General features: G+C 36.5%; 1 protein-coding gene across 1 annotated transcript in view; it reads left to right on the top strand.

Annotated features, from left to right (window-relative positions):
- LOC120542743 (voltage-dependent L-type calcium channel subunit alpha-1D-like) overlaps window positions 1-23,586 on the top strand; it is a 210,354-nt gene that overhangs the window by 130,905 nt on the left and 55,863 nt on the right. The window contains exons 18-32 of the mRNA XM_039775380.1: window positions 936-996; window positions 2,533-2,581; window positions 2,716-2,842; window positions 4,617-4,746; window positions 4,845-4,904; window positions 5,034-5,140; window positions 7,131-7,218; window positions 10,770-10,877; window positions 11,450-11,502; window positions 14,311-14,457; window positions 15,347-15,548; window positions 15,787-15,945; window positions 17,356-17,466; window positions 18,248-18,331; window positions 21,563-21,691. Coding sequence (XP_039631314.1) covers window positions 936-996; window positions 2,533-2,581; window positions 2,716-2,842; window positions 4,617-4,746; window positions 4,845-4,904; window positions 5,034-5,140; window positions 7,131-7,218; window positions 10,770-10,877; window positions 11,450-11,502; window positions 14,311-14,457; window positions 15,347-15,548; window positions 15,787-15,945; window positions 17,356-17,466; window positions 18,248-18,331; window positions 21,563-21,691 — 1,615 coding nt within the window. The remainder of the gene's footprint in view (window positions 1-935; window positions 997-2,532; window positions 2,582-2,715; window positions 2,843-4,616; window positions 4,747-4,844; window positions 4,905-5,033; window positions 5,141-7,130; window positions 7,219-10,769; window positions 10,878-11,449; window positions 11,503-14,310; window positions 14,458-15,346; window positions 15,549-15,786; window positions 15,946-17,355; window positions 17,467-18,247; window positions 18,332-21,562; window positions 21,692-23,586) is intronic.

Here is a 23,586-nt window from a genome sequence, read left to right on the forward strand (position 1 = left end):
AGAGTTCCCGCCTTCGGCTACCACCCATATCACATTGCACCCAATCCCTATGACCTCTCTTGCAAGTGGTGGGCCCACAAGAGAGCGGAACCATGTTGCTCCTTTGGGCTGAGCCCGGCCCCCGTGGTCGAAGGTCCAACCACCAGGCGCTCGTCAGCGAGCCCCTCCCCCAGGCCTAGCTCCAGGGTGGGGCCCCGGGTACCCTTTCCTGGGCAAGGGAAACGCCGATCCTTGTTTTAAGTCCATATGGGGTCTCAGGGTCGAGTTAGTCTGGATCTTCACCTCAGACCTGTTTGCCTTGGGAAGCCCTACCAGGAGCATGTAACTCCCGACAACATAGCTCAGAGGATCACTAGACCGCGCACGCCCTTCTGCCACGACAAGGTCTCGATCCAAGAAGGTAAGTAAGTAGTGAAAGGACATAATCTGTCTTTAGTGACATTGTTCAGAGAAAAATCAATTGAAACAGTAGATCAAAAGGAAATTATGAGCCTTGAGACAGAATTAATTTTTTTCTGAAAATGTTAAAAGGTTGATTCCCTTGATGACACAAGAACCATTTTGTTATCAAAATGAACATCTACATGTTTTTCATAGTCATCCCATCTATTTAATCCAAAAGAAAAACAAAGCATTATTTTTACAAGTATGTATCAGCTTACTTTTTTCCTAACCCCAGAAAGTGTTTGTTATTATCTTTTTGACTTCTTGTGTTGCCAGGCTGGTGTGTTCACATGGTTGATGTCAATTCTACTTTTAATCACATAGATAACATGTGCATCTCTCAGTTAGTATATTGTCTATATGGCTTGTACGCTTTCTTTTTGTTATTGTGGGCTTTTTAGGGTGCACAGTTTTCCTTAGACATTGTCATTTTTTAGACAAGTTACTTAATTGTCAGCAGAATTACAACATGTTATCTTTTTCTTTTGTAGAGGAGAAAAAGCAGAAAGTGTAACTGAAGCTAAAGAGAGTGAAGTAAATGGAGATGTGAAGGTGAGATCAACTTAACATATTTCTCTCTATTATAAAAAAAATCCTGGAGAGAAACAGTAGGGCAACGAGACGTGATCTTCACATTATGATCACGGAAGACACTTAAAAGGCACTAAAAAGATGCTCCATGGCCAATCTCTTTAGTCTCGTGGGGACCTTAAACATGAGACTTTGTGCCAAGAGATTGAAACAGGACTATCTTGTGATGATGTAGAACCTGAGATTCTTGCAAGACATGCTCTACTTACAACAAAATAAGAGCACGGGCACAAACACACTCAGTCATGTTTTGGCTTTGAGCACACACAGATCCAGGGCTCTCAGCGCATATAAAGCGTATAAGTACAATACGTTATAAATGAAACGTAGACGACTAAGCGAAGAAGAAATCAGTGTGGAGAAAAGAGACTCAAAAGCGTTGGGGAGACAAAAAAGAAAAAGAATAATCTAGGTGCAAATTCAGAAAATAAGGAAAGTATTTATCAGCCTGGAACAAGTGGAATTGAAAAAAAAGCATGTACAATCTGGACGTTGGCACTATACACATGAAGAGCAGGTCAGAGATTATGAAAGCAGTGGAATTCAAAACACTCAAAAAAAAAAAAAAGTTGGCGTGATACACATGTGGAGAAAGTTAAAGAATTTGAAAATAGGAAAATTAGAAAGTATAACAAAAAGAAAGTGAAGATCGCAGTAACGCAAAAAAACTTGAAAAAGGGAAAATAATCACCACAGACCAGGTGTCATTGAAAAAAAACAGGATCAAGCGAGGTCAGAAATAAAAGACAGAGTAGAAAACAAAGTAAAACGTCATAAGGAGGTTAAAACACAAGGGGGCCAAACACATGCAGAGCAGGTTAGAGATAATGAAAACTGGAATTCTAAAGGCTCCAAACAAAAGTTGGCACGAAACACATGCAGAGCAAGATACAGAATATGAAAGCAGAAAAAAATGACAGTGTCGAAAAGGCGAATAGAGATCAAATATATGGACATAGGTGATATGTCAGAAGTATGTAAATATTGTAAGGCTTTGAAGTTTAAGTCAAGAGAATTTCAAAAACTGAGTTTACCTCACATGTAATTTATTGGTTACTTTGCAAAAAAAATTATTAACTGCTGATCATGTAGATTGTTTTGTCTGTGCTGAAATTCCAAACAGAGAAACCTATCCTGAATTATGGTATAAAGTCATTAAACACGTTTCACTGACCTCAATAAAAAGATTCAGCATGTTGGGACTCAACATGTTTTTACAGAAGTTCTGAAATAAAAGTGAAACTAATGAAATAGCAACAATTCAAAGAAAAAAAAAATCTTAAAAGTGTGTACCTGGAAAACAAAAACAGGGGTTGGTGAGCGAAGCGAGCAGGGGGCAAAGCCCCCTAGTTTAATATAATCACACACATCTTTAGCTGGAGCACATTAAAATTTTATCTTACACCAAACAACAAATCCTCACTATATTTTACTCTTGCAAACAGTGAATGTACTGTGATTGTACTAATGTGGCCACGTTTTTGTTATGTTCTGCAGGTGGATGTTGATGGTTATGAAGAACAAGAAGAAGGTAGTGAAGGAGCAGGTAGATAGTTCTCTGTAGATCTTTTAAAGATCACAAATACCTTGTATCATATGTGCTATGAATTTTTAAAACTTAACAATTTGTTGTCAAATTCTCCTCTCTGATTCACTTTTTTGCCCAACATTTTGATACAGAAGAAGATGCAGTGTCAGAATCTCAGTCCACCTCCAACATTGACAAGCTGGCTGATTTTGCTCCCAAAGAAAAGGTCACGCCTATCCCAGACGGCAGTGCTTTCTTCTGTCTCAGCAAGACCAATCCGTAAGATTATCTGGCAGGAAAGGGATTAGATAGAAGGGGGAGATAAGTAAAAGAAACTTAAAAGAAACAGATAGCTAGAAGGAAATAAGTGAAGAAAATTGTATAAATATAAAAGGGAAATGGTGGATAGAGAAAAAACAATGTGCAAAATAAGTATAAGACAAATGACAAGTGAAAGAACAGAAATTGAAGTAATGGAAAGGATGAAAAACAAAAAAATAAAAGATTCACATTTGCAGCATGATAAACTTTTGATTAAACTGATTTTACTAACACATCTCTACTTGAAATAAGTGAAAATTGGAATAGGAAATTAAAAAAAATGTGAAAAGAGTATAGGGTAAAGGAACAGGGAGAAAGAATTCTCTATGTTCAATAGAGAAAAAAATTTTAAAAGGAAAGAACCTTTTCCAAAAATTAGAGAAAGAAAGCATGAGTCATAATAGACTACATATAATGAGATACAGAAGGGACAAGCAGAAAAGCAGAATAGAAGCTCTGATATGGATTTAGCAAAGGAAAAATCCACAACCAGTTTGACTCTAACTCCAAGAAAAGATGGTGACACATTAAATGAATTCTAGTCACAGGAGTGTCAAGTTTGAACTGGTTGCGTTGAGGATGTCAAATTACATGGTGAAGAATTGCAGGGGATAACAAATTACACAACTTTGTGACGATGTCTCAGCATAGTTTCAAATTTTCAAAGTATTCTGAGATTCTACATGCCGAGGGCCAAATTTTGGGTTCAGTTCTGCCCAAGCCCTGGAATTACATGTGCCATTCAGCTGATGTTCCTATTGTTCCAAAAGCACCTAGCTTGGACTACCTCTGTCTGCTTCTAGTGCATTTGCATCCATGAGCCCTCATTTGCCCTTAAATTGCCAGGGCTCAAAAGCAGCTGCTCAGAGTTAGGCCTGCAGCACACTACACAACATACCACATGACATCTAGCCTGTAATATTGCTTGACTATGAATTGAAGGAAATAATGGGTTGCATGACTGCCTTGTGATTTTTTGGCACAGCTTTAAATTTGTACAGTATCACAAACACACCACATTCTGATAATCAATTCATGTGTATGTGCTACCTGACAGCAGTAGTTGCCTGTATGAACACTTCCTCAATATTTGTGATGTTCAGATGCAATCTTGGTCCTCCTTTTAAATCCTTTTTATATTCTGTCCTGGAATGGCAAACACCAAACAGAACAAGCCTCTCTTCAGTTTACATGGTCCAAAACACCAGCATTCCTTATTCCTTGTGGCTGAATTTTATGCATTTAACATCTAGGTGAGTGTTCATTGGTAGTTAGGTCTCTCACATACATACTCAGGGCTGGCCATACAACAAAGACAGTGTGCCAGAGTTGCTGGAAATGTCAAACTATACAGTGGTGGACACAAGAGCACCTTATGACTGCTCCTAACTCTTCATGATTATGAAGTTGAAATCTGAAACTGAAAACAGCCAGAAAAATCATGTAATGTGTCGGGACCTTAACATGTTCAAAAAGCACTCCAATAATGCATCCACCAGATAACCCTAATGTTACTTACACAACTTAATACCATGGATTTATTCATCTTGGCAGATGTAGTTATTTTAGACCCTGCATTCATGTGAGATGAGTAAATGTAGTCTAAGGTCAGAAACAGCTACTGAAATAAAGGGATGTGCTCAGTGGCCTGGAAATTGCTGTAGGTACTGTATACTTGGTAAAAACTGAACTCTCTCTCCTCCTCTCTCCCCATTATCATATGCTTTACCAGGATCCGTGTGGCATGCCATGCTCTGATCAATCACCACATATTCACCAATCTTATACTTGTGTTCATCATCTTAAGCAGCATTTCTCTGGCAGCAGAAGATCCCATTAGAGCACATTCATCTCGGAATCAGGTGAGACTGTTACTAGACTTTATAGCACCATTTCTTATTTATGATGTCTTCTCTTTTCAGTTACATGCTTTAAAGGGCTTCACTTGTCATTTTTTCAGGTGCTTGGCTATTTTGATTATGCTTTCACTTCAATATTCACTGTTGAAATCCTTCTCAAGGTAAATAATTTGGCTTGTCCATGTTAGTTTTTTTCTGATGATTTCCAAAGAATGTGGGCAGCAATGATAAATAGAATTTGTTAAACTAGTTAGTGGCTCAGTTGTGAATGATGTATTTTCTACTTGCAGATGACAGTATATGGAGCATTTCTCCATGAAGGTTCCTTCTGCAGAAATTGGTTTAATCTCTTGGATTTGCTAGTGGTCAGCGTTTCGCTCATCTCTTTTGGAATACAGTAAGTGTAGAGGCTGCTGGTGCCTAGGAAGGTGAAGGTAATATGCAATAGTAGAATTAGTGCTATTATTTCCTGTGGGCTATGAAGATAAAAAGCATTGGCGTTTTTGTACTTTTTCTACTCGTGGCACTAAAGCATCCTGTCTAGCCTCCCAGTGGCTGACTACTGTTGCGACATGCTCATGAAAGAAGTTCACTGTCATTCTTCTTTAAGCATTTAACTTATAAATACTTACTTTACAATAATTGTATCTTAAGAGCAAATATTAACAGATATGTATAGCACATTTAATGACAACAAGTTAGTGCATGCATATTATAACTCAAGATATTGTGAAGACACTTCATATTCAATACAGAGAAAACAAAAGAAAATTATAAATGCAAAGAGGCAGGCAGTGTGGTGCATTGGTTAAGGCTTTATACTTCAGACCCTAAGGTTATGGGTTCAAATCCCCTACTGACACTGTGTGACCCTGAGCAAGTAATTTCTCCCACCTGTGCTCCAGTTGGAAAACAAAAGAATTGTAACCAATTGTATCTCAAGTGTTGTAAAAAGTTTGGATAAAGGTGTTAGCCAAATAAGTAAATGTAAAGTAAAAAAGCAAAACAAGATTCAACCCCCACCCAAGACAAAGTTAAAAAGAATAGGCATGAGTAAAAAATAACCCATCTAACTTTTTTAATATAGTAGAGCATTTAATAATATAAGAAAGTCAATCACAGGTCCAACATGCTTATTCTAAAATAACATTCACGAATTCTTGCCATGTTTTAAAAAGGTTTTGGACATATTCTGAGATAATATTAGAACATAACTTATCCAGAGATACAGAAGGTGGGTTGAAATTCTTTCATTTAAGCCAGATAAATGTGCATGTTTGTACTGTGGTTTTAGATATTACAATGGATTTATCTTTAGGCACTTTAAACCGCATCTGAGAGTACATCAGATTTCACTTGTGACCAGTAGAGGGGCGATGCAGCCTCCTAAATCTCAGATACCAACACAAACACAAGTCCCAGGTTCAAATAAATGATTTATTATCCACAATACCTTCAGAGTGGCTTACAATACACACAGTTCCTCTGTTATTTCTCTGTTTCTGCTCCTCTGCACCTCCAGGCGAGCGTAGTCCTCCTTGAACCCGAGTTCGACTTGCCTGGATGTGGCACAGCATTTCCTTTTATCTTGGACCTGGGAGTTCTGGTGCTAGGACATACCCCAAATGAAGTACTTCTGGGTTGATTGGAAGTACCTAAGATCATGGATAACAGCTCCTAATATTACCCCCTGTTGCAACTAGTGACCCCCACAGTGGTGCTGTACAGGTCTACAAATCCCAGTATGCCCTGTGATTGTCTATGGTTATACCTGTCCCCAGGGATGCTGGCATCTAGCAGTTTGGGGGAACATGTAATAATCCACCTACCCCTGTCTTTCCTTTAAGCTGGCCTCCTGGCCAGGTAATGTTTTTCCATTGATTCCTGCTGGGATACCAGTGTACCCATTCCTCATATGACAACCCATACCTAGATTTTTGTGTGGGTAAGTTATCATCTGCCTCTTTTCATGCCCATTTTTCATATAGTATGCCCTGTGCAGCTTAAAAATACTGTTACATACTTTGTCACAACAATTTAGGTACTCATATTATTAAAATCAATAAAATAAGTCTTACCTGTACTTTTCCTTATTATAAGATTATCTTTAGTTATTAGCAGTCTAATATATTTAGCACACTAAATATTTCATCTCAGTATTATGTTTACCAGTCACATTTATTATCATTTTTAATTATACTTAGTGCACATTTGTTACATATTCTGTCACATTTAGCAGCACATAAAATGTTATCACTGATAGGTAAACTTTGATGACATAGAGCACCCAATATGTTTGTTCTTGTGCGCTACTTTATTGTTTCTTATTTGTGATATTGGGATAATATAATACTAACTCTAATAGATAACCCTTTTCTGATTCTCAGCTCCAGTGCAATCTCAGTTGTCAAAATACTACGAGTTCTTCGGGTTCTCAGGCCTTTGAGAGCCATTAATCGTGCCAAAGGATTGAAGGTAAATTACTCTTTTTTCTGTTGTATACTACAGGACATTCAGAAAAGTCTTTAATAGAAAGATTCATGTTAATTATTTCTCTGTCTTTAATTTGATTTACATTCTTTCTCTGAGCATGTATTAATTGGTCCTCATGATCTTCTTGATTCTTAGTAACATACAGTACTTTAGTGTCTTGTATTATTTATGTTTCTTCATTTCCCTGCCTTTTATAAAGTATCTGTAGTTTTTGGTTACTCTGTACTTCCTCTTGATGGCATCTTGGCAAGTTTTCTGATCTCTATCACTGTCTTACCTTAACTAGTTCCTTAGTAAGTATATATGTGTTACTAAGAGTCTGTGGGCCTTGGTTTTTAAATAGCAGATAGCACAACTGTGTGCATAAGATTAATATTTTTCATGTAGGAAATGTTCTTCAGTACAAGTAAATTATATAAATTCCCATACAATATGTACTGTACCTCATACATACTATGGACATAGCTTTTCACACATTTTTTCTGCATTAGATTCATCCCATTTCAGGTTTGGAAATAGTTGAAAAATGAAGTTTAGAAAATTAAAATTCCTATGATGCATTGCTTGATCCCTGTATAACAAACATAGAACTTTCAATGTTTTAATTATTCTGCATTAGTTCCTTTAATTATATTAATCTTCATATGGATTGGATTATTATTGGTGTGACAACAGAACAACACTTACTAGAAGCAAAATCAAAAAATGAAAACAAAAACAGCACCTTTACAAAAAAATAACTATAGGAAAGAATGAACACGGGAAGAACACAAATTACAAGTAAAATCATAGCAAAAAACATGCAGATTTCCCTTCTACTTATCTGCTGTTCAATTACGTACTATAAAACACAACACCTCTCTGCTCCTGCCTCTCACTCTCTCTCTCTGGAGAACTGGGACTCTTTACCTCACAGTTTGACATTTGTCCCATTCTCTTCCCAACTTTACAAAAAACTTACTGGGGTCAGTTCTGGCCAAGCCCTGGAATAACATCCTCAACTGGGATGAGGTTCCATTTGCTTCAAAAGTACCTGGCTAGAACTATCTCTAGCAGTTTCTGATTTAATTGCATCCATAACCTTTCATTTGCCCTTAGGATTGATTTATAATTCTGCATCAAGCCTACACCCAGGCTTCGCTAATGAAAACAGTTTAGATTTCTGCATTACGCTACCCTGCAGGCAAATGTCTGAACACTAGTGGGTGTTGTTTGTAGCACAAATGAAAATTGAATGATTCATTAAAATGCAGGCAGGTTTTGCCCATACATTTTTTAACTGTTTCATAAATTTGCTGGCTTCTAGATTGATGTTTGCTGTATTTCATGCCATGAACTGCCTGCCATCAGATTTTCTTTGTAGTATGCTGATGAGGAATCATATAAATGTGTATGTTTTCTAACTTCTTAGACAAGGCTTTCCTTGATCTGCTCCATGTTTACACCAGAATAGCAGAAGATGAATGGCAATAGTCATATTTCTGATGAGGTGAGCGTCAGGCTATGCCGCTGGCTACGTGGGCTAGGCTACAGTGTAGCTAAAGTGAGAGCTTGATACAAAAAAAATAAATCAGCTTTTTAGGGCCCATAGCCCTAAAGCAGCTCTCCAGTGTTAGGCCAGCGACACATTACATGACTTCTTGCCTTCAGGATGTCAGATTGCATGACTATGACTTGTGTTGAACAGCAAATTATATGACCGCCTCATGATTTTTCAGCACAGTTTCAAATTTGTAAAGTATCACAAGCACACCACATTCTGACAGCCAATTGACATGCTTCCTGGCAGCACTAGTGTACATAGTACTTGACTGTGCCAGTGCTTGTACAAATGCTTATCAAGTATGGCAGGTTCAGCTACATTCTCTGGTACAACAAACACAAGACATTGGACAGGAAGCGTCTCTTATTTTCCATTGTCTAAAACACCTGTTTTCCCTTTTTTCCTTTTATGAATCATACCTATGGATGAGTGCTCATTGGTTGTCTGCTCTTATATCTGAGAGCTCTTGATGTCAACCTGTTTGATTTTGTCAAGGCAAGTTGCAGACCAATTTGGTTGAGTCCATTGGGATGTCAAACCGCATGACTGGCAGTCATAGTAGCATGCCACAGCTGCACTATGAAATGCTCAGAAACCTATGACTGAAAGTCTCTAGAATTATTGTGTAGTGTGACAGTGACTTTAGGCATTTCCTCCCTAGCCAAACGGGGGTCAGTTATTTTGCTGAGATGCCTGTCTCCTAGCATTCTTCATTTCTCATTGCTCCTATCTTTCTCTTACATATGGTGCCCCTACCTTTTGTCCTTCATGTGGACTTTAGGACATATTTAGGACATGCACCACCTTGAAAGTAGCTTTTGTTATTCTGGCCTAGGTCTATCTGTGACTTTTTTTAGGCATAGTCTGGACTTATCACCTGTAATCTGCCCCTCCTGCATGCATTTCCACAGTTTATAATATACAGTAATAGAAGCATTGCTTCTGTACAATGATTCATCAAGTAACAAATAATTTCAACAAAATTATATAGATACAGTAGGTCAGATGTTTCCTATCTGACATTCATGTGGGTGTTTAGTAGAGAAAATATGCACTTAACAGGGAACATTTGATAACTCATGTTCTGTGCCTGTTTTTCCCTTGTAATATATATATATATATATATATATTGTGACAGATAGGGGCACTGTCATCCCATTGAACCCTTGGACCAGACGCCAGATAAAAGTCCACAAAATTATTTTATACAATAAAGTGCACAAAGCACCTCCACTATACTACAATAAATCAATAATCAAATACACAATAATCAAATCCTGCACACCTCCCAGCAGCTCAGTCACCCTTCCTCCTAACTCGGCCCACTGCTGGGATCTCCTACAGTCCTTTTATACTTCTTGACCCGGAAGTGTTTATGTCCCTCAGTCCATGTGACTTCATAACACTTCGGGGTCGGGAAAACTCTTTTTCTTCAGCCCAGAAGTATGTCATTTCCTCTGTCCCCTCGATTGGGAAGTACTTCCGGGCTATAAGGCAAATAGAAGTCCCTGGGCCTCCCTGCAGCGTCCCCTGGCAGCCACCATGGTATCCAGCAAGGCTTTGCATTAAAACTCCAAGGTCCATGAGGCCCTGCTGGACTTCAGGGCACCTCCATGTTGCAGGGAGGGCTCCGTCTGGCGGCCTGGGGGTATTGGTTGGGATAACCTGCCGGCAATATATCACAATATGTATATTATATAAGTAATATATACCAATGGAGTTTTATCTGTCCTGTCTGACAAGGCAACAAAAACCTATGAACAGATACTGTACATTAGTTGGATAACTGGCTTCATCTCTAAGACAATAAAAAGAAATAATAGCCTAAACAAATAGAAATCAGGACTTTGGAAATAGGTTCAAAAAGTTGAGAATTGATGGTCCTTTACAGGAATTAGGTCCAGAAGATTTACCTTTTAGTTTTTATTTTGGTGTTTGTAAATAGGAGATCATTTGTATCAATAACTATTGTATTTTTCTACCTTCATAGCATGTGGTCCAATGTGTTTTTGTTGCTATAAGGACCATTGGCAATATAATGATTGTGACAACACTTCTTCAGTTCATGTTTGCTTGTATTGGAGTTCAGCTTTTTAAGGTAAGTCAGTGTATACCATATAGTCCATATTTTGGTTATGTTGAAATGCAGTTAATAGTAATTTAGAGATCAAAACAGCTGTAGTTTGGTTTTTTGTAGTTACTTGGCCCATTAAGTATGAAAAATAAGTGTCATAACATGATATAGTATGCCATGAAAATAATGAGTATAGACAGATGAGATGAAGGTCACAACACATCATGAAATAAACTGACCCAAGTTATGAGGGCCCTTAAGAAGTAGCCACTATTAAGTGCAAATAGAAGTTACTTTAATCAGAAAGTTTTGGAGTAGATGCAGTATGAAGTGAAGATGCAGTCTTCTAGTGCCGGTTAAATATTAATGAAGCTGCTAATTAAATTTTCATGCTTAGGCAGAATTTAATTTATTATTTTCCTGATATAGAAAGTTATACAATTTCATCAAACTCCTGATGATGTGACAGATTATTGCTTTAAAAGTGAACCTCTGGGAAGCCAAACTGAACCACTTTTCCAAACACAATGAATCATTATAGGAAGCTGCTCTCTCTCTTCAGTCCCATGAAGCCTAACCTAAACTTTGTATTTCAGGGCAAGTTCTATAGCTGCACTGATGAGGCTAAATACACTCCAGAGCATTGCAAGTAAGTCCATATTTCCATTTTTGGCTTGTTAGAAGTTAAACTATTAACATTCCAACTACACATTTCTTTCACTATCTTCAAATCAGGAACTTTGTTTTAAACAGAACCTCCCAGATTTTCCTCATCTTGCACCCACATCCATTATGGAAAAAATATTGCTCAATCTCAAGGACTTAGACACCATCTCTACAATATATAAAATTATTTTACAATCCCTCCCTTTCAAAGATCCAAGAGGTCACTGGGAAAAAGAAAGAGTGAAAAGTAGCAATGCAGAGAATTCACTCGAGCTCCATATGCGCAAAGCATACAATTATACAACTCAAAATTATTTATCGAGCACATCTGTCTCGACTAAAACTCTCTAAAATGTTTCCAGGGCATGATCCAACCTGCGAACGCTGCAATCAAGTCCCAGACTCACTGGGTCACATGTTCTGGGCCTGCACCAAATTAACATCATTCTGGACGAAAATTTTTAATTACCTTTCAGACAGCTTTGAACTCATAATCCCTCCTAACCCATTAACAGCTGCGTTTTTTGTTCTTCCAGATGGGCTTAAAGTGGAGAAAGACAAACAAATTGTGATTGCTTTCACTACACTTTTGGCACGCAGACTTATCCTGATAAACTGGAAGAACCCAAACTCTCCTCTTTTAAGTCAGTGGGAAACTGATGTGTTATACTATTTGAAATTGGAAAAAATCAAATACTCAGATAGAGGATCCGTACAGACATTTTTCAAAACATGGCAGGATCTAATCAGTAATATTTTAAAATAATCTCATAAAGCACAGAGAATCTGTTAATTTAGGTATCTTTACAGGTCTTAAATTTCATGCTGTTTGGCTTGCTCTCTCTCTTAGGGGTGGGGATCGATTTGTTCTTAACTCATATTTTCTTTATGTAAAACTTGATTGATTTGTATGGAATGCAATAAAATTAATAAAAATAAAAAAAAGAAGTTAAACTATTAGTAGTAATAGTAATATTGTCTTGTGTTTATGTGTACTTGTCTTTTCCAACTCCATAATAAACATTCATCCATTATCCAACCCGCTATATCTAACTACAGGGTCACGGGGGTCTGCTGGAGCCAATCCCAGCCAACACAAGGCACAAGGCAGGAAACAAGCCCCGGGCAGGATGCTAGCCCACCACAGGGCACACAAACACACCCACACACCAAGCACACACTAGGGACAATTTAGAATCACCAATGCGCCTAACCTGCATGTCTTTGGACTGTGGAAGGAAACCGGAGCACCCGGAGAAAACCCATGCATACACAGGGAGAACATGCAAACTCCACGCAGGGAGGACCCGGGAAGCAAACCCAGGTCTCCTAACTGCGAGGCAGCAGCGCTACCACTTGCGCCACCGTGCCATCCCCATGTATTTATATTTTTGACTAAAATACAATATACAGAAAAGAGAACACAAGGTAGCTTTTAATTGTTTGCCTTTTCAAAGTATGAGTAATATTTATACAATGAAATCTCTGTGAAAGAGATCCAGTTTATTTCTTGTTGCTGAGTTTCTAAAAGATTATTATTGATTGTATTATTGTTATTGATGATTTACTGGTTTAAAATTGAGGACTTGGACTTACACTCTCTGAAGTTTATTTTACTGATATGCACATTTTCTAGCCTCACATTGCATTCTTTAGAGTAGTAGCCAAAGGCTCTGGTCTAGTGAGTCACATTACACTTCACAAGAGAGGGTCAAGGGCCATAACAGGAATCTTTTCATCCAGCCAGCTAATTTCCTAGTTTTGTTTTTGTCTAGTTGCTTTCCTGAGCAAGGTGACATCTATTAGTCTAGAGATGACAATTTCCAGTTTAATTGACAGCTGTTTATATTGTCTTTGTCTCTGCCTTTTTACTACATCTATCTAACTCATCACCATCCAGCTCTTACCTTGTTCTCTATTTCTCCACAATTTGCCAACTCACAGCCATTTGGCCATTTGGTCTTTTTGGACTCTTCAACTGCAAAGCTGTGTGTTTGTTTCTGTCCTGAAGTGTGATAGCTTACGTGGATGTTAGCTTTTGTCTGTGCAACTCCAGTGAGAATGCTGTACAGCAGCAATCTTGTGCAAATTTCTGGTTTTGTCCTCTGCAATATTTCAAACTGAATTTTTTATTTCTCCTCTTTATTTAGGCCACAATAATTTTACTGAACTTTTCTAATTGTTGGCTATTGCCTCACTTGACCTAGGGCTATAGCTGTAATCGTTAAAATAATGTTTGTGTGTATGTGCTATCCTGGCTGTTATACCTTACTTTATTTACTGTCCTGGATTGTTTCTAACCCTTAGGTACTTAAACCCTGCCTCTGAAATATAATATCAGTGATTAGGAAGAAAAAAAAAAATGGTATAATTTTTTTCCTCCACTGGATCTTGACAATGCACATACATAGTTAAAGCAGTACAAGATCTGGGACAAATCAGAAACTTAATGCCGTGGTGGTAATGGATTCATGGACATGGTTATAAACTTCATGTGCTACAATTTTAGGATTTTATCAGTTATTGATAGTGGTAACCATTCAGTAATCAACATTACCTTTTAGGATGGTTCTGCCTTGGTATATCTCCATAGACTGAAGATATACATCACCTAGACTGTTTATTAGAAAAGAGCTGACACTTTTGCAGGCATATTCTGTCCTTCATGACCCAAGTTCCTGATTGTTCCAAGTCAGGCTTATTTTAACAATGTTAAAGAAAAAGCCTATATCTGAATTTGTTTTCTAGGTGCTTTCAGTCTGTGACCAAACATTTCTGTCTTGTGTTTTAGGGGAACATTCATAGTGTACAAAGATGGTGATGTGTCTCATCCCATGGTCCGGGAGCGAATCTGGCATAACAGTGACTTCAACTTTGACAATGTGCTGTCTGGAATGATGGCACTCTTCACAGTGTCTACATTTGAGGGCTGGCCAGCGTAAGTCTACATCATTGTTAAGCAACCCTGTTTCTGCAATGCTGCAGTGCCTGCAGCTTTTCTTTCAGTCTCTTCATTTGCAGAATTCAACTCTTGATAACTAGACCTTCTAATTTACGTATACATGTTAATATGATATGGTTTTTATTTCTCTGTGAAATTCAGGAAAATGCTTATTGCTTTAAATTGTTTATTTGCAGTGATCTTTTTATTTTTCGGGTATTTTTTAATTTAATTTAGCTAACTTCATTGGTGCTAACCCTAACCCTAATTGTATATCATTTAACATCAAGTAATTATCAGAAATATAAATAAACATGTAGCCTACATATATGGTACAATATGTAGAACTATAATATTTAGTTTGAAAGAAGCTGTTTGAATTAAGTAAAAATAAAAAATGGAAAAAATGGAAGGATTAAGGGTTTACAATTTTCTCAAAGTGAATTGCAGAGCTGGTACAGTACAAATGTCTGACAGAAGTAAAGCATGTACAAGTTTTCTACCTAATTTACATGTTCAATTAATGCTAAGAATTGTCTCCCAAGTAAATAGATGCCTGGGATGAAACATGTGTCTTTTGTGGCATTTCAGGCCTGGACTTGGTAACCTTAGTCTGTCTATGTTCCACATAATTTATATTTTTGCATATCTGAAGACCTTAGCATTAATATCATATCTAGCCTATCAATCTATTAATACTTTAGTTAATGGTAGTCTTAATGGTGTTGTCACGGTATCGATGTCTACACATTCCCATCTTGCCTGCCTTTTTCTTTAATATGTCTTAGTCCTTTGTGTATTTGTCTCCCTCTTCCTAACTATTTTATCTCTTTGTATTAATTATTCTTGTTTGATTTAATTTCTAACATTTATTTTCCTTTTTCAGTTTATTATATAAGGCGATTGATGCCAATGCAGAGAATGAGGGACCTATCTACAACTATCGTGTGGAGATCTCTATCTTCTTCATTGTTTATATCATTATCATAGCTTTCTTCATGATGAACATCTTTGTGGGTTTTGTTATTATCACTTTTCGTGAGCAAGGAGAACAGGAGTATAAAAACTGTGAACTGGACAAAAATCAGGTATATTACCTCTTTTAAGCAAATTGTCAGTTGTGTTATCTATATATATAAAAGTTAATATTATTATTATTATACTCCAGTATAGTTTCTTACAAATCTTTGTTACAGTGTTAGGACACAAATACTAGTTCTTGTGTTGTTAATGCAGCTTAGTCCAAAGTTTTTATTTTTTTGCCTGTGAGAACATTTTATTTGTGACTGCTGTTCTTGTTCTCTAATGCTGACATTTGATTTGTAGCGTCAATGTGTGGAATTTGCACTGAAGGCTCAGCCACTCCAACTGTACATTCCCAAGAACAAGTTTCAGTATAAATTCTGGGCCATGGTGAACTCAACTTGGTTTGAATACATCATGTTTGTGCTCATCCTTCTGAACACAATCACTTTGGCCATGCAAGTAAGTTGGAGAAAGGCTTCACTGTGATGGTGTCACTTTGCAATGACTGTTTCACTTTTTTGTTTTCCTTTACATGCTTTCTCATGTCCTCCTCCAGCCAAAACCCCATACCCCCCACACTTCCTCTGTTTCTGATTCAGTTTGACATTTTTTGTCTTTGAGAAATACTTTTTTGATGCAGCTATTGCTATTGGTAAACATCAATATTTAACAATAAAGTAATTAAATATATTTACAGTTAACCTTCACAGAGCATAGATTCACTTTGCCCCTTATTTCCAACAGCAGACACTCAAACACCACATTTAACACAGACAGAAGGTATTTATTTTATAACATGGTAAGTTGGGTAAAGGATAGTAGCACAAATAATGCAAAACAGTGAAATGCATATCTGTGCACTGAGAGGTTGAATTTGTAGGTGTTAAGATCCTTGTTTATCAGAGCAACTGACCTTACACTCAGTTATAATCTTTCTTATTACTTACAGTATTTCTTCTCTTCTCGTCTCTCCCTGATAGTAAGCTATGTGACTTTGTCCATTCCCTAAAAATAAAAAAATAATAAAGGTAACTTTAAATCTGTTGGCAATGGATTTTAACTTTATTGAAAACAAATCTGCTGTTTTTGACAGCATTGTCAATGAATTATTGCCTTTTTTGACACAAGGCTTTTACCAGCAATAAAAGCATAGTGAGAAATATCTTGACACATAAGTTCAATACAAGCTATTGTTTCTTGCTTAATGCTAGCAGGGATCATATCTTACTTTACTCTGAAATACAATTTGGTTAGGCCACAGAATCTTAGCCATATCTCAGGAAGTTGAAGGTAATGGGATTTGCATCCATTACCTCCAGATTTTGTCACATTTTTACAGCTGAGATTGTTCAGCCACAGTACTTTCCATTTGAATCTAAAACCATTGAAAACTGGATACAAATGTATAACTTTCCCATCTTTTTTTACTGTACTGTACTAGCCAGTTTTACTGTCTTTTGCACATTTGCCTGCTGCATTCCCTTAATATTCTTCAAGCATACATTTAGATGTTTAACAAATAAATAAATAAAACAGGATTTTATAGTGTAATGTTTTTGTTCATATTAAAAGCAACATGATTTTTTTACTGGTCTTTTATTGAACATTTTAGGCAAGTTGTAATCCCTCTTTTCTTCACATAATGTGAGTTCTACAAACTCATACCTGCCTGCACAAGAATAGAAAGGTCTTACATTTATAACTTGCATGTTGCATCCCTGCAGGATGTCAGTTCCGAAGCACATCTGTACTTTTAATTTTAATTTATTCCGAAGTGTTCAGTTTCATACCAAATTCTCTGCCATGCTAAACAGTACTCTAGTATGGCCACAACTGTTATTTATTTTCTTTCATTCTTTTTGATTGTAGCACTATAACCAGTCACAAGCCTTTAATTATGCAATGGACATACTGAACATGGTCTTTACTGGACTGTTCACTGTTGAGATGGTGCTTAAGATTACTGCCTTCCAACCAAAGGTAGGTGGGCGATGTCTTTTGAGCAGCTTTGGACAAACTACCATTATTTATTTATTTTTTTGCAAAACCTACTCATTTTTGTCTAAGCCTTGCAGTATTTGCTTGTTCTTCTGTTTAGATTCAGTTTAGAAATATGTAAAAGGTAATGTGTCTGTCCTCAAAAACATAAAATTAAGCTGAATTGCAAAGCATAAATATCTTAATTTAGATCTCACGCATACTTTATACAGCATATTATAAAAAATAATTTTCAAAATTTCAAGATCACCTAAAGATTTTAATTAACCAAGCAATCAAGTTTTATGTTTACAGTAATTTTATTTTTAAGCATTATCTCTTGATGTTTTGCATAGAAATTCACACTAGTCGATTATGCAATGCACCAAGCTAAGATCAATGGACATGGCAAGGATAAAATGGTCCATGAAAGTTTCCCGGATTAAATATTAGATATGAATAAAAATATTTTTGAGGTCACCATTATAAAATGTCACCATGTTTCTTGCTTTGTATGCTCTCTTGTGAATTTATGTTTTATGTGTGCCTTTTTAGAATTCATGCAGTTAGTTCAGTGGATCTTTACAGCTGTAATTAGTTGGTAATTAGTTGACCTAACATGGCTAAGTTTTTTCAATGTATGCAGCTGTTTATTATCCCGTGAAGTATAAATAATAATATTTGTGAAGTACCTGGTTTCTTTACTTCAGTTTTGTGGTATCATCATTTCATCCTTTTATCTTTTTTGTTCTTGTTCTTCTTCCTTACCTTTTCTGTTTGGCAGCACTACTTTTGCGATGCTTGGAACACATTTGATGCTCTGATCGTAGTTGGCAGTGTGGTTGATATTGCAGTAACTGAAGTCAGTGTGAGTACTGGGATGGGGAGTGTGTTTTAGAAGAACTCAAAGACTCCGGTGTTGCCACCATAGTGATACAAATCCACTGTTTACAATATTGTCTTCGCATTTCAGAAAATGTCTTGCCAGACTGCTACCATTTCCTCTGGTCACTGGAGATGACTATTGTGTATTGCTAAACTGTTTTATCCTCAATGAAAATGCATGCATGCCATGATTGTTGATAGCCTTGTCCTAAAGAATTACCCCCAGAAGTTTAGTTACTGTGCAGAAACTGTAGGTAGAACAGTAGGTTCATGTGCTCTTTCTCTGAGGTACCATTCATTTTCTGTTGTTCATGGTGTGTCTGATCATCGTAAAGTCATGTCCTCTCTCATTGTCCATCCTTTCTCTCATTTTCGACTTTTTCAATCTTCTCAGAATGGGGGCCATGTCGGAGAGGTAAGCTATACTTCCCATGATTGTCTGTTCACTACACTTTTTTGTTTTATTGTTTCTTCTTTTGTGGTGCCTTTTGTTGTTTTCATCTTGTACAATGTATACATTGTCATTATTAGATTAAAAGACTTTTTGTTACTACAGTGCTGTCATGACATGGCAAATTCTTAAAAATCTTATTCAGATGTGGGCATTTACATTGGCCATGGAGCACGAGGTGGCATTTTTACTTCAAAATACTTAAAATAATAATAATATATTATCTTAAAGATGTTAAAGGCCAGTCAAATGAAAAGAGAAGCAAGGGCAAATTTTAGATAAAAATTATTTGAGCTTCCTGTAAAATGAATTGCGGCAAACAGTTTGCATATTTTTGTTGATTTTACATTGATTTAAAAAGGATAAGAAACAAAATACATTGAATCCATCTACTGAATGCATAAAAGGCACTTAGAAGTTACATTATCTTAATATCTAAAAAATATGTTACTTATTCATGATCATTGTGTCTTGTCTCTCACATATATTTTTACTGTGCCTAGCTATGCCTTTTTACCAGCTGTGCAACTGCCCATAATGTTTGCACATATATTGTATATTTGTAGCTGCTTTTTTATAATTAAGTCCTGATTGTTTCTTATAGTAGTGAGTAGTGGTAGTAGCAACTATAATGGATGACCAATTAACTGGCCCTTTCTATATAATTACTACTCATTCTGCAAAAGAACTAAACTATATATAGTGAAAAACTGTTTAAAGCCACTATGTAGATGTCAACTAACTGAATCATAAGTGCAATTCAGAGGGAAAATGGGCAAAACTGAATGTTTAAATTTAAGTAGATTTGAATGTGGCATAGATGTGCTGGTTTTGAGTGTGTCAGGAACAGCAGCCACTTTTTCACACATGACAGTATCACTGAATATGTCAGTGTCACTGAATATATCAACTGGGGAATCATTTATAAAGCTTGCTTACACACAAAAAGAGGCTTTAAATGTGTGTACGCAACTTCTGATGCAAACATCAGGATTTATAAAAGAAAGACTTGATGGGGGAGCATGGATATATTTGCAACAGCTCTGATCCATGCATACAGAACATTTTGGAGAAACTGAGAAACGCGACACCCTTGATAAAATAAGAAAATGAAGCCAAACCAGCTAAGTGACGACTTGCACACATATTAATACAGATTACCAAGCCACTATTATAATGTGCGTTGGGGTGATAAATATATTACATTTCAAAAGTGATGAATATGCTGTATAGACTGTACTTTAGTTCCTTTTTAAGCAGGCCAATGTTGTGTATTTGCACCAAACAACTTTTTTGACTTTTCATCAGTTTATATTGGCTGCCTGCTGTCACTTCTCAGGGAACTGGACAACAGTTCAGGAATATCTCAGCCGAGTTTTTTTTCTGTGTTGCCCTTTATGTTGGAAGCCAGCAGTTTCCGGTTCATGTAATAGGAGCAATTTACTGCACTCATATTGCAATAATGCACCTAACAAAAATTAAGCTGTTTTTGTTGACTGTAAGCAATGACATTCCATTAATGCACAAGTCTTCTGTGATGGCAAGATGTGGTTGACAAACATTATCGCTTAGTGGCCTGGGTCAAGCTGTGATTCATTTATTTTGAGGCAAAGTAGCTTATATATATTCATAGCTTCATATATACAGTATATGCCATATATTCATGGGTTATTCCTAACTATTGTGGTTACAGAAATGTGATCATTAGAGTTAATTAATGACAGTAAATTGACCCAGTTGATTGTTCCCAGCGATAAGCTAATGTTCCACCCAGAGGAGTAGCTAGGGTTTTCAGCGCCAAAAATGCAATGAGGAAGGAAAAGAAAGTTTCTTAAAATTTATTTAAAATAATAGTATTTTCAGAAATAAATTTCATATATGTCTCCAAAAATGATAACGCCGCCTCGTGTTCTTTAAAATCTAAATCCGTCATTAGTTTTTGTAAGAAAAAATTTGTTTTCCGCATTTAGAAATGATTTGAAAGAAAATATATAGCAAATTATAATGCAAAATAATTATATACTTATAAAAACTGCATTACTTACAATTTTTTCATACGAACATATGACGGGGAAACATCTAGAATTTTGCAGCCATCTACTAGAATACTTCACCACAGCCCAATCAATTTTCTATCAAACACATAAACACAACTCACTTGGCACACAGAAATGGTGTTTGCAACAACTTAGACAATGATACACTAATGCCTCATGTCAGTCGTGCGACCTGTTTAATAACGTCAAAAATGTTTCTGGGTGGAAGTCAAGCATGTTAGAGTAGTGGAGGGGATAAATTATTGTCTGTTGGGTATATAGAACTAATACGTGCTTCGAAATCAGAAAGTGACAAAAACATAGGAAAAAGATATCCTCATACTGATGGAGTGATGGACTGAGTATGCAAATGTTTTTTTATTTACTTTTTAGTGCATTTAAGAATGGAAAACATTTCATTCTAAAATTTCATAACATCAATTTGGCGCCCCCTGGATGCTGCGCCAAGGGACAGATGTCCCCTTCCCCCAGCTGGTTCCACCCAGTGCTGGTTTTTGATTTACACCGTTTGGGGCTGAGGCATGACCTATGCAAACCTGGAGCCAGCTGGAGAATGTATGAAAAAAAGACTAGATGATGTATACAGTACAAATGAGAAAATACTATTTTTATGAAAAAAACAGTATGAAGTTGTTTTTTCAATATGACTGAAAAATAAATGTTTTTTTGCATCCTCTGATTATGTTTCTTATACGTCATATTTCAGAGTTCAGAGGACAGTTCCAGAATCTCCATCACATTCTTTCGTCTCTTCCGTGTAATGCGATTAGTCAAACTCCTGAGCAAAGGGGAAGGCATAAGGACTCTACTATGGACCTTCATTAAATCCTTCCAGGTAATGCTTTTAAAAGCTACATTTTTGACAGGCCTGTTTGCTAAGCACTTTTTAGATAACAGAGGGTTCCTGACTATGAATGAGGTGTCTGCAGCATAAGGTACAATATTGCATTTCAGGACAGTGAGAGCACTCAAGAGCGACTAAATAAAGAGTGAAATACTCACATCTGTATGTCAGTGTGGGTAGACAGGGAATGCAACTTGGTAGTGAGTCCTGTCAGTGCAGAGATTACATTAGAAGGGATTCCACTTGGGGCAACACTTACAAAATGGGTTGCGTAATTTGAGAAAGTCTATAATAGGAGCTGGTAAACCAGCAATGGCTGAGAGAGAGGGAGAGTGTAAGGTAATAAAGAAATTGCCAGAGGTCATTCACAAGTACCTCAGACTGCTATGAGTACAGAATTTGGCAGGAACTAGAAAGGATGATTTTGCCACTTCAAGTAAAATGGCTTTTTAAGATTAGTTGCAAGGGTACAGTGATGGAGCTATTAATGGAAGCTCTGACTTAATGGTTTTACAACAGGAGAGGGACCACTCTGATCCTGGAAGTGATCCTGAATCCTGGCCCAGATGCGTGTAAGGGTCACTAATGGATGAGGTTTACACAGTCCTGAGTCAGAAGGAGAGGTGAGATGAAGGCTGACAGATAAATATTGTGGAGACTCCATTAGTCAATTATACAACAAAAGCATTGTACATTTTCTCATTCATCAATATATATATATATATATATATATATATATATATATATATTGCATTGTCTATTGATATATGTATATTACTATAAATAGTAGTGACAAAGTGGCAACAATGTCTTAGTTGTTTTCAGTTCTTAAAACACCTCCAAAATACCTTTGCAGTGAACAGAAAAGAGAAAAAGTATTTCATCACATAAATCTTAATTACATAGACAGCTCTAGAACATGTAAGATATTCTTTTATTACTATTATGTATTATGCAAGTTATAAAATATAAAACAATTTGACTGATTTTTTTTTAAATATAAATGTTTGAAATTTAAATAAAATAGATTGGATGTGTGTGTGTGGCAGTAACACATTCAAAATTACAAAAGATAATGGTTTAACATTTTGGAACCGTGTTCAGGAAGGCTGTGGGCAGAGCATTGCAACGATTATGCACAATTACCACAGATTTTACCATGAGAATACTTTGCTTTGCTAATATACAGATTGTAGGCTGCTTGAAGATGTCTGTTTACATTTTTATTTAGCATCTGATCTACAATTGAATTTTACATTCCACTAATTCTCTATGCAGTGCTTTTGAGAGCTTTTTTGCTGTTTTCAATTTTTGCAAGAGCAAGTTGTGTACAGAGCATAAGTGAATGTCTATACCTACACCAGCTGTTCTCTTTTCTGCTGAGTAACAATATTAGATGTGAAAAGATGGAGGCAGCAGCGTGGTCCATGAGACACAAACTTAGTTTCTTTTGGTTTAAGTTCATATCACTGAGAGCACTCAAGATGGAAAGCTCAAGCCATTTAAATGGTATAAAATATATTAATATTGTTTATTAGTCAAGTAAGTTAATTCACACTCAATGTGGAGAAGCTATGGGGAATATGACATAACACAAAAAATAAGAGGTCATGGAAGTCTCAACTTATTCCTTAATGTTAAGCCCTAGTATAAAAGAACAGAAATTATTAATTGATTCCCAGATATAGTTGTCTGAGTGTTAATGGAACTTTGCTATGTCAAAAGTTCTGCCTGTATAAGCACAGGCATACTAGAAAGCAAGACATACTACTTTAAGGAGGGTTTGAAGAAGTGAGATTGATCATCTGCCCTAAAGGCATGCCAGGCAAATGAGAACTGGCTTAATGTACAGGTTAATTCTGAAAATGTCACCCTCAAGTGAAAGA

Source organism: Polypterus senegalus, chromosome 13 (assembly GCF_016835505.1).
Source record: "Polypterus senegalus isolate Bchr_013 chromosome 13, ASM1683550v1, whole genome shotgun sequence".
Lineage (NCBI taxonomy): Eukaryota > Metazoa > Chordata > Cladistia > Polypteriformes > Polypteridae > Polypterus > Polypterus senegalus.